General features: G+C 36.3%; 1 protein-coding gene across 1 annotated transcript; it reads left to right on the top strand.

The window, feature by feature from the left end:
* Positions 1-2,066: 2,066 nt before the first annotated feature.
* Positions 2,067-11,356, top strand: itih3a.2 (inter-alpha-trypsin inhibitor heavy chain 3a, tandem duplicate 2). The gene is made up of 20 exons (XM_026242489.1): positions 2,067-2,305; positions 3,615-3,781; positions 3,899-4,003; positions 4,106-4,268; positions 4,376-4,486; positions 5,232-5,360; positions 5,444-5,560; positions 5,637-5,805; positions 5,969-6,085; positions 7,207-7,388; positions 7,484-7,669; positions 7,752-7,891; positions 7,969-8,126; positions 9,314-9,340; positions 9,457-9,543; positions 9,662-9,775; positions 9,864-10,065; positions 10,177-10,349; positions 10,776-10,887; positions 10,984-11,356. Exons 1-20 carry the CDS (start codon positions 2,192-2,194, stop codon positions 11,120-11,122), a joined length of 2,712 nt encoding a protein of 903 aa, XP_026098274.1. The 5' UTR covers positions 2,067-2,191; the 3' UTR covers positions 11,123-11,356.
* Positions 11,357-12,121: the final 765 nt, after the last annotated feature.

Raw genomic sequence — 12,121 nt, 5'->3', positions numbered from 1 at the left:
CTTGGCTGAGCTCTCAACGTTGTTACGGGAAAGGATGAAGCTGATTGGTTGGTTCTTGTCACATGACCCGCGGTGCGCTTGCGGCATTCTGAAAAGTTGAGATGTTTTTACATTTTGCTGTATCTAAAACGTATCGAACCGAACCGAACCGAACCGTGACATCAGTGTATCGTATCGAACCGAACCGTGAATTTTGTGAACCGTTACACCCCTAATATATATATATATATAGTTACAATCAAAATTACTCGACCCCTCAGAGACTGCAGTACTTTACAAATACAAGCTTTTCTGAAGATCCAGGATATAATAACACTTGCATCTATAACAGTTCACTGGCATATTAAAAGTGATATTGTCAATATATAATGTAATATATTTGAGTTATAAGATTTTTTAATAATACTGTTATGTCACAATTATTCAAACCCTATTCAACATTGCTGTTTTTAAATCACTTATTTGCATGGTGGGGAATAAGACAGTCTCAAAACACAATTAAGCCTTTAGAAAATTTATTAAAAACAGAATTATCTTGAGCTGTTACACATACAGTTTGGCCCATGCATGTATTGAAGTTGAGTAGCAAAAATGTCAACAGAGATCTCACAAAAGCTAAAGAGAAGAAATATTGTATTACTTTAGAAAGGCTAAGGCTATGATGATTTCCAAGACATTGAAAGTTCCTAGAGACACAGCTCTCAGCCTTGTTTCAAAAAGCCAACTTGAACTTGATAAAATTCATTTGTGTGGACCTGTGGAGCCCTGGAGGAATGTTTTATGGAGTAATGTGACCAAATTGGAACTTTTTGGACCCATGGATCAGCGGTATGTCTGCTGCAAAAAAGGCAAAGCTCAAAAGCAGAAGAACACCATCTCCATCGTCAAAATTGGTGGTGGATCAGTCCTGTTATGGGATTTCTTTACTGTAGAAGGAAGTGGAAATCATGTCTGTATGTATGTCATCATGGATTCTTTGAAGTATCAGGCCATTTTGACAAGAATTGTGATGCCTTTGGTGCAAAGACTGAAGTTGATGATCAGAGATTTTCCTGCAGGACAGTCAACCAAAAGTACACATCCAAATCTACTTCTGCTTGGTTCAGGGATCAGTCATAGAATGTACTTGAGTGACCTGTTCAGTCTCCAGAATTTAATTCTCATTTGCAAATATCTGGTTGGATTTTCAAAAAGCAGTGGCAATGTGAAAACCAAAGATTATCAGTGATCTGAAAGCTCTTTCAGGCGAGGAATGGTCCAAGACTGTATTAGAGAGGTGACAGAAGCATCTAAACACTTACAGACAGCGTTTATTGGTGATTTTAAAGAATGAAAGATTCTGCAAAACGGGGGTTGAATAATTTTGAACATGAATGTTTAGAGCCAGTTTGAATTTCATCATGATTCATCAGTGTTCCATTCTCAGAATCACTCAAAAGTGTATTAACAAACTTTCTCTAATACTTTACTGATGCATTTGTTGAACTGAATTCATAAAATGTCGTTCTCCACAACAAAATGTCTTGCAGGTCAAGGGGGTTGAATAATTTTGATTGCAACTGTATATATATATATATATAATGCATTAATAAGACATTTTTAATACTTTACATTTACAACTGCTGGGAAAACTGGGAAAAATGTGCAGGACCTGGGGGATATTTCTGAAGAATAGCAGGCAGTTTAACTGCTCAGGACAAACAAGGGACTCAGGAAATAACTTGAGTAATGTTGCTATCGACAATAAGTTCACTTACTTTTTCCACAGCTCTGTGAATGTCTAATGGGATGTGATCTATAAAGACAATTATAGTTGTTTGTGTTTTTTTTTTAGCTTAAGCACATTTTGTTTCTCTATACTTGTTATGACCAATTTACACAGAAAACCAATCAACTCTAATAGGTTCATTAATTTTTTGTTGTCACTGTAGTGTGACAGACATGATACAGACAGACAGAGGATGTATGTACAGATGGACAGACGGATGGATGTCTGTTCTGGGTGGAGTGGGTAGGCAGTGGAGAATTTACTAGATTACTGGGCACACTCACACACACCCCTTTGGCAACCCTTAAAGTGCTTGGACAACACACACAGGCGCTCATTCATCCATCTCTCTCTTTCTTCATTTCACGCCCGTTTAAGAACATTTACACCAAGCGTTGAAGTCAGTTCGGACCAGGCTTCACCATGTCTGCAGTTAAAATCATGCTGTGGATGTATGTGTGTATTTGTGTGATTCTTACAGCTAAAGCTCAAGACACTATGACCATCAGAGATCAAAACAATTATTCAGCAAAACAGGTAAGGTTTTTCAGTTTCTCAAGTCTACATCATGAGCACAACGCTGGTGAGTGTCAATTGTTTCCTCTATCTATCTAGCTATCTATCTAATGTTACTGTTACTGAGAAACTAAACAATTGTGTAATTAAATAATAGTTACTTCCGAAAATGTGAATGATTACAAAGGGGGTTACATCTGAAAATCTTCTTTCATTTGTTGCCTTGCCTGTTTCTAATCTGTAATCTGCGCAATGCCTCCAGCCATTTAAAGGCAGTTTAGTAAATCAATGATACTGAGATGCTTTTGATTGGCCTGCTTATATATATATAAATTCTGTCATATACTGTACCCTCGTATAAAGTTACCATATAAGTATATTCTGAATAAACGTAGTGCATAGTTTGTATGGGCTACTTTACCAAGTTTTGACAGTGATTTTAGAGCTTGACAGCCCCTGGTCCCCACCAATTTTTACTGTAGAGTGAATGTAGAATGCATTGAACACCAAATTTCTTAGTTTCTCCATTAGTGGTCCATGGAAGTTTCATTTTGAACGCACTGAAATCATGTGAAATTTTTAACCTGGTCTAATTCTGTTGATGTATATTTACTAGACAAAGTACTTCACAGCAGTGACATTTAGAGTCATTTATCTGTTAAGCAAAATCTGATTAGAAAGTTAAACAAACCAACAATGTTATCAAAAGTTTTTACCTCAAAAAAGTGACTAATATACTCCTTTGAGCGAGATCAGGGAGGGAGTGCTGGGAATGTTGACTTGGAACAGCACACTGAGGTCCAAAATTGGAGTGGAAAAAGTGACCCAAAAAAAACAAAAACCTTCCTACAAAGTCCTTTTCACACCAATGGGAATGCTGTAAAAAAAAAAGAAGAAAAAAAAAGAAAATTGGCACACAGGCTGATTGAAAAAGTAAATTCACTCTCGGACAGTACAGTAGGTGGCGTTTGTTCAACTTATTTTTCAACACAGAAGTAATAGGCTGTTTTTTGGACAGTTAAAATAACTGAAAGCAGCAGACACCAGAAGTCTTAAGAATGTTCAGAATGTTAAAAGTTAAGAATGGCCATGTCTGTTTGTGCATACAAATTATGGTGAACAGATGTTTTCAAACAGCTGAAAGTTGTCATAACTACAGTTATAAAACAGCACTGAAATCAACAACCTTTTAGGAAGTTGAAGATATCATCCATAAGTTATAAAAGAAAATAATTTGTTCTCATGCTTTGACCATTTACATATATTAAATATAAATTCAGTATAACTAGTACTGTGAAGTAGATTCTAACTTTCTCTTCCTATCTATCAGTCTCTCTCTCGGATAGAAGTGCAGAGTATGCGAGTGGACTGCAAGGTCGCATCTCGCTTTGCTCACACTGTCATGACAACCAAAGCCTTGAACACAGCCAATGCATCACAGGAAGTGTTCTTTGAGGTGGACTTACCCAAAACAGCCTTCATCACCAACTTTAGCATGTTAGTCCTCCTTTCTTTGCACAAGCTATAAATATGTCTATTACACTTGCAATCTTTTTCTAGCATGCCCAAAACCAACTAGTGCCTCTTGAAATATGTTGTGTTTGTTTTTTTTAGAGAGATTGAGGGCAGGATATATGTCAGCGAGGTGAAAGAAAAAGAGCAGGCCAGGCAGCGGTATGAGAGCGCTGTGTCATCCGGCCAAACTGCTGGCCTGGTTAAGTAAGTACAGGTCAATGGCTGAGCTCTGGACTGCTGACAGAGTACACATTTGCTTTTCAGTATTTGCTAATCTCACTTACCAGAAATGATTTTGCTTTGCAGGGCTTCGGGAAGGAACATGGAGAAGTTTTCAGTGTCTGTGAACATCGCAGCCCAGAGCCGCGTTACATTCACTCTAACTTACGAAGAGCTTCTGCAACGGCGTCTTGGCAGCTATGAGATCATGATAGGTGTCCGTCCGAAACAGCTGGTTCAGAATTTTGAGGTTCATCATTAGTTTCTCTTTCAAACTCTTTCATTGCACATATTAAGTTCAAATATAATAAAAAAAATTGGAAGTCATGTTATATCAGTCATGTCTCTCGCCCACAGATTGTGGTAGATATCTATGAACCGTACGGGATTGCGTTTGTGGACGTCAACGGGACATTCATCACCAATGAACTGCTCCCTCTAGTGAAGAAAACTGTCACTGATAAAAAGGTTCAAATGAAATCCCCTAACCTTGATTGACTAAAATTAAAACCTGTTTAAGACTTAAAACAAAAAGCCGAACCAAATCAGTCTAAGTAACTATTTCTGGCAAAAAAAAAAAAAGTATAGTTAAATCTCAATTACCAAATAATCTTCTAACAATGGTTAATTGATATGGATGCCTGTTTATACCTTAATAAAACAAAACAAAAGGCCAAACCAAACTAAATAAAATAAATTAATATATACATACATGATTTAAATAAAAAGACAGTGGCAACTTTTGTGACTTTCTTTTTATTGTAACAATTTTTTGTAATTGCATAAATTTCTTAAAGTTGCATGTTTGTATCTTGTAATAGCGTCTTCACAATTGACTACACTGTGACTGACAGTCATGGCTTATTTCATGGCTAATTTAAGGTTGCAATTGTGAGTATTTCTTATAGCTTTATAAATGTGACTTAATTTATCATAATTTCTAATTTATATCTGAAGCCTGAAACGTAATTTCTTACACCAAAAAGTGTAGTTTTATTTTAAACTACTGCAGTTACCTGGAAACTTGTTAAATTTCATATAGCTCCACCTTACACTCTGTCCTAACCAGGCAAAGTACAGGTTCCAGAAGTATTTTGATCTAGTGATAAAAGTTTAATCAATAAGCATCTCACTTTACCAATAAAGTACTTAACTACAAGAAGAAACACTTCCTGCTATGCTTGTAACATTGATCTTCTATGATCCTCCTCAGGCACATGTGTACTTCTCTCCAACACTGGATCAGCAAAAGACATGCTCAGACTGCGTAGAAACATTAATTGATGGAGATTTATTCATCAGATATGATGTTAACCACCCACAGGATATAGGTGAAATTCAGGTACAGTTTCAAGAAAGCCTCTTCTCACAATGAATTGCTTACTAATCATGCCTTATTCGGATGTTCTCTTGTTTGTGTTTCAGATAATAAATGGCTACTTTGTACACTTTTTTGCCCCAGATGATTTGCCACAAATGCCTAAAAATGTGGTATTTGTGATCGACCGAAGTGGCTCCATGGAGGGAGAGAAGATGAAACAGGCGAGTCAGATGAACACATCCAATACTCTCCTCCTAGTTTGTACATTTCACTCATCTGCTGATTGTTTGTTGGTAGACTCGGGAAGCTCTGATGACTATATTAAGTGAACTGCACGAAGATGATTACTTTGGGCTGGTCACGTTTGATAACAAAATAGAGTTGTGGAGACCATTTCTTAGCAAAGCTACACCAGAGAATGTGACAGAAGCGAAAGAATTTGTCAAGACTATTCAAGCGAGAGACAGTAAGTATGAAGTGAAATAAAAGGACTTTAAACCCTGCACAAGGTTAAAATCATATCCTAGCTCTGACATATTGAGCCATGGTTCTCAAGTAACCCATCAAGTCTTTATTTTGCAGTAAATTACTGATTCTGTATTAAACATTCTCTCATATTTTTCCATTAGTGACTGATATAAACGAGGGCATTTTGTCTGCGGTGGATATGCTTATCTCAGAAAAAAGTCACTCTTTCCCAGACATGTCCATGATCATTCTACTCACTGATGGGCGACCCAGTTCTGGTGTGTATTGGCTTTGGTGATAATTATTAATCATTTAATGTTGTCTTCATTGGTCAGTATGCTTTAAAATTCACCTTTGAGAAAGAAATTAATATGATACTCGTGGGATGCAATTTTTAAGGCATTAGGACTATCTGATTATGTAAAAATAAAAGTCTAAATGCAGCCTAAACAGACACTGTTTTTAATATCATCAATGCTTATTATGTGTTTAACAGTAATGTAAAGAAAAAGAGAAACACGGTTGCTTCTCTTATCTGGAAAATGTAAGCCTTCTGGAGTTAGTACATATAGAAAACAAAATTTGTTTTTTGGCTTGAAATGTGTTTTATTCTTCAATATGTGTATTTTTAAAAGCTCTTTAGTTGAAAAAGATTTGTCTACACGCCATTGTTTTAATTTATTTCAGTTGACAATTTAAAATTCTGTCATCATTTACTCAATATAGGTAATTGTTCCAAACCTGCATGAGTTTTTTTCCCTTCTGTTAAACATAATGGCAGATGTTTTGAAGAATGTGGGTAACCAAGCTATTTCTGGTCCCCAGTGACATTCACAGTACGGAATAAAAAAAAAAAAAATAGAACACAAAATCAGAAACAGTTTGGTTGCATTCTTCACACACACACACACACACACATATATATATATATATATATATATATATATATATATATATATATATTTTCTGTGTTCAACAGAACATACAAACTCTTGTAGGTTTGGAACAACTAAAGGGAAGTAAATCATTTTTCATTTTGGGGTAAACCATCACTTTAACCAGTCAAACAGAAATCAACATCCTGGACTTTGAGGGCCAATTTACTATACATATAGTGGCCAGCTAAATGTTGTAATATAAAATCAGGTTGTCTAATCACTAATATTAAGGTTATATATTAAATTTGGGAAACAATAAAGTTTATTTAGAATATCATGTTTAGCCATTTTTAAACAGTTTTTTATTTTTTTATTTTAAGAAAGGTGTCCCTTATAAGGGGATCATTATATTGCAGGTCCATGGCAATAAAAAAAGTTTGAAAACTTCTGCTTCATAAAATCCATTCAAAACCTTAATTTATACTGTTTGAACCATCTGCAATGAATAATGTGTGTTTAAGGCCAACAAGATCTATCCAAAATCCAAGAAAATGTCCAGAATGCTATTAATGGAAGCATGAGTCTCTTTTGTCTGGGCTTTGGCTATGATGTGGACTACAGTCTTCTTGACACATTGGCCAAGCAGAACGATGGACTCGCTCGAAGAGTCTATGAGGCGTCCGATGCTGCCCTTCAACTACAGGTATTCTCAGACAATAAAATATACTGTTATATATTTGATAAATCTAGCCTGATCCAGATTTCATCCAGGGCCCAAATTATTTTCTGTCTCTACAGGGTTTTTATGATGAGGTGGCTAGCCCACTTCTCTTAGAGGTGAATCTCAATTATCCTGGCAATGCTGTAACTGACTTGACACAAAGTCACTTTAGACAGTTTTTCAAAGGCTCTGAGATTGTTGTAGCTGGACGTCTACAAGAACTTGAGACCAACATCTTTCAGACTGAAGTGTCAGCAAATGGGGTAAGCAAAGCATATTATTTACTTATGAAATAAAAATCAGTTTGATTGTACTGTTTCATTAGTGACATACACCTGATTTCAGTTGGGAGACCAGTTTGTAGTCGAGGGCCTAGTGATGGCTGAGGAGTGGGACAGTGTGTTTCCTGATCAGGAGTACATCTTTGGGGATTTCACAGAGCGACTGTGGGCATACCTGACCATCCAGCAGCTCTTGGATGAAAGGTCGAACATGCACTCCAATATTTCTAATATTACCTGAGAATGACAAAAATAATAGTTTCCAATAACGTGTTAAACAGAGAGAAATGCTCCGCAGAAGACAAGGAGAACATCACAGCTCAAGCTCTAGATCTTTCACTAAGATATAACTTTGTCACGCCTGTTACCTCCATGGTGGTCACCAAACCAGAGACCAAAGATGAAGATGAAAAACTCATTGCTGACAAGTTGACTGAAGGTACTTGCAGTTTTTACATTTTAAAGAGATGAAAATTCTGCCATCATTAACTTAACCTCATCTTGTTCCAAACCTGTCTTTCTTTTTCTTTTTTAGATATATATTACCATGATATAATAAATATACCAATAAGTATACAAAAATGTATTTGAAATACATTTATTTAATGCTAAATCTATTACAAATACATATTGGCATAAGTAGGCTACTTAATAAAAAAAACATTTTGGTATACTAAACTGGCATACTTAAATTCTTCTAATTTGGAACAACACATTTTCTGTTTAATCCAGTTTAATTGTGTGGAAGTAGTGCTAAAATCCAACTAAAGATATACTGAAGTATATTGTGTAAAGTGGAACTATTACAAGTAGGGGTGCTCCGATCACGATCGGCCGATCGTTAATGCGCATCTCGTCAGTAAAGCCGGTTTTCTAATCAGCGGTTAATTCCATCAGGTGCGTGATTTCACATAGAGCAGCTGTTACTACACAGAGCCGTTGTTAACTGAGAAGATGCGTCAAAAAACGCTGAAAATTAACGTGATTTGCGCATCTTCTCTATTAACAACGGCTCTGTGTAGTAACAGCTACTCTATGTGAAATCACGCACCTGATGGAATTAACCGCTGATTAGAAAACCGGCTTTACTGACGAGATGCGCATAACGATCGGCCGATCGTGATCGGAGCACCCCTAATTACAAGTACTTCAGGTACACTTTAAATGTCTTGCATTTAAAGAACGATATTTTTCAAAGATCAACATCTAGAACTTTTTAAAAGTCCCTTTTCCAGTAGTCCAATGACAGTGCTTCATGTCTTAGGCAAGCCTCTTTTGTTTATGACACAGTCATTTCCCCTGGACTAATCTCACCAACTTCAACAAACCCAGAAATGAGTTCTTTCTAGAACCTTTCATTGTACCAGCCTAGAACCTAGTAAACCTACCTTTGTTTCCTTGTGGGCTGATAGAAACCTATACACCTCCAACTCCCAGAAGTTGAATTTGCATCCATTCTATTTTGTAGAAGCCAATGGCAATATAATTTGATGTAAAAAGCAATATTCAAATTCTGAGTTATTTGGGCTTGAATTATATAATTATCATATGCTGATGGCCACAAAATGTGACCGACTGAAGATTGGCTACTGTGACACATTAACACTGTTTTCTTTTGATTCACAGATCAGCGAGAGGACACAACGGAACATGGTAAGAGGAATTTGATTGGTACATCATCATTGTGAACATTAAGAAGTGTCTTAACTTACATTTGTTACAAAATATCTGGAATGAACACTATATCGCCATCTCACAACTACCTGAAGATATAGACTATGATCCACCTCAAATGGTTGGCAGTGCTGTCCTAGGCCAAGCAGTAATCCCCCAAAAGTTATACTTTTCCTCTTTTGGTGAGAAGACTTTTTTTTTTTTTTTTTTTTTGTAATTTGAATTCATTTTAAAAAGAACTATTACAGTAAAGAAAAAAATCTGACGTTACTCATGAGTTTGTCTGTTGTTGTCTTGGAGTTGATGGAGATCCACACTTCATCATTGAGCTGCCAGATCAGAAGGACGCTCTGTGCTTCAACATTGATCACAAACCTGGTACCATCTTCAACCTGGTTAGAGACCCAACTACAGGTGATTCATACTTTTAAAAAAAAAAGTTTAAATGTGGGTAATTGTGACTAGGTTTATTCTCTTTCTTCTCATATTTCATCATATTCAGGCATTGTAGTGAATGGCCAAATCATTGGAGATAAGAAAGTCATTCCAGGGAGCAAGATGCACACCTATTTTGGGAGCTTTGGGATTGTTCACGAGAAGTTTGGTATCAGATTGATGGTGAGCACAAAGGAGATCTTAGTGTCTGAAAGGGGAAAACAGGCAAAATTCTCATGGACTAACAACAAGACTTTAGAAGGACTGCAGTAAGTGAAATAAATACATTTATATTAAACAGTGCTTAGTTTGGCATTTGCATTTTCATTCACCTTCTTTGATTTGATTTGATTTTGAGCACAATCTTTTGCTTTCCCCAGCATGGATCTGCAGGTGATCAAAGATCGCAGTTTAACAGTGACCCTAAGGAACTCAGTCAAGTTTCTCATTATCCTGCACAAAATATGGGAGATGCACCCGTATCATCAAGACTACCTCGGGTTCTACACCTTGGACAGTCACCTCTTTTCAAGCAGCGTCCACGGCCTGCTTGGTAAAATTAGATGTTCTTAGCAGAAAATCTGTACAGAGATGCAACTGTGTTATGTTTTTTTATATTATCCATTGAATCTTTGATCATCCCCACATTTAAGTTTTTGTGACTTTCCAAACATTTCAAAACTCATTAGTTGTGTGACAAATGACGTACTATACCCTGTGCACTGTGCAAACCTGTTCCTGGAGAGCTACTGTACCATCCAGCAGATTTCAAACACAACTGAATCAGTTCATCAAGGTTTTTAGGGTTACTTGATAATTCCAGGCAGTTTGTTGGAGCAGGGTTGGAACTGATGTTTGCTGGACAGTAACTTTCTAGGTCTAGGGCATGAATTATTTTGTCATCCAGCATTAGAGTTTGAAAGCCTCTTACCTTTGCTATTTTGACTATTTTCTTTTTTCTTTTTCTTTTTTACTGCAGGTCAGTTCTACCATGGCGTGAACTTTGAGGTCAGTGACCTGTTTCCAGGAAAGGACCCTGATAAACAAGATGCCCACATGTTTGTGAAAGGAAACAAGCTCACTGTTACCAGGTGAATGAAGACGAACATAAAATGCATTGTTCAATTCACACCTCAAGAGAGACTGAAAATTCATTCTGATTTTCATTCAATCCCACACAACTCTAGGGGCTGGAAGAGAGATTTCAGACAGGACGTGAAGAATGGAGAAAATGTGCCCTGCTGGTTCATTCACAATAACGGCACCGGGCTCCTCGATGGAGTTCACACAGACTACATCGTCTCTGGTCTCTTCAAAACAATATAGACAACATCTGTCACTGTACTGACATTTGCACTGCACAACAAGTACATGTTAGCTTTCATGTAGTCTGAAGTATATAAGATGTGATGGGTTTATTTGGATATAATGCAAAATCTAAAAAAAAGCTGGTTTAAAGAGCTGTTAATAGTTTTTTTTTATACATATATACATACATACATACATACATACACACACTGGCATTATGTGACTACACAATAAACTGCCTGTCCAAACGTGTGTTGTGTTTCCAGCCTCCATTTTTACCTCCAAATACTAACATGAACAGTAAAAAAAATATCTGAGCAAGAACAATATATACACAAAAATACCAGGTTGCGCATGTTCAGAACTTAATAAAGGTCTCAAATTCCCACTCCCAGTCAAATAAATATTTGATCTTGTACAAAGTTGGTTCAGAAGTCCTGAATGTGACAGGGTAGCTGGTGCATCATGAGGCTCTGATCATCTCAAAGGGAAATGAGCAATGGGTAGGTCTGGTTTTGTTGTCATTCACTCATTTTTTGCTACACTAATGAAGTGATTAACTCAGTGATCAGTAACATTCTGAGCTACAATATGTCTTCATTGTCAATATGGGAAAATATGCATCATAGTTTAATCATCATAGATTTATCAGTACAGTCAGGGACTTGCACATACATTTTGACATTCATGAGGCTGTTATACCATCAAAATGAAATTAGTGTTTTATATTGATCAAAATCTAATTACACTACAATTACAACTACATAATGTTATTAGAGTATTGTTTTAATTAACGTTACGTTATATTACATTTAAACTATTATCGCCAACTGTGGAAAGTGTATCGCAGAATTATTTATTTTAACAATTTGTTCAAATCGACTGATTCATTCAAAAACATGTTCAATAACACCATCAAGAGCTCAGATACACAGTGGAAGTAAAAAAAAAACATCCTTTTGATGCATTCTTGGTGTTAAAATTATGAGTAAGTAGTACTAAACATAATTTGACAGT

Source organism: Carassius auratus, unplaced genomic scaffold (genome assembly GCF_003368295.1).
Source record: "Carassius auratus strain Wakin unplaced genomic scaffold, ASM336829v1 scaf_tig00001591, whole genome shotgun sequence".
Lineage (NCBI taxonomy): Eukaryota > Metazoa > Chordata > Actinopteri > Cypriniformes > Cyprinidae > Carassius > Carassius auratus.
The sequence above is the reverse complement of the archived record's forward strand: the minus strand, read 5'-3'. Positions and strand labels throughout refer to the sequence as shown.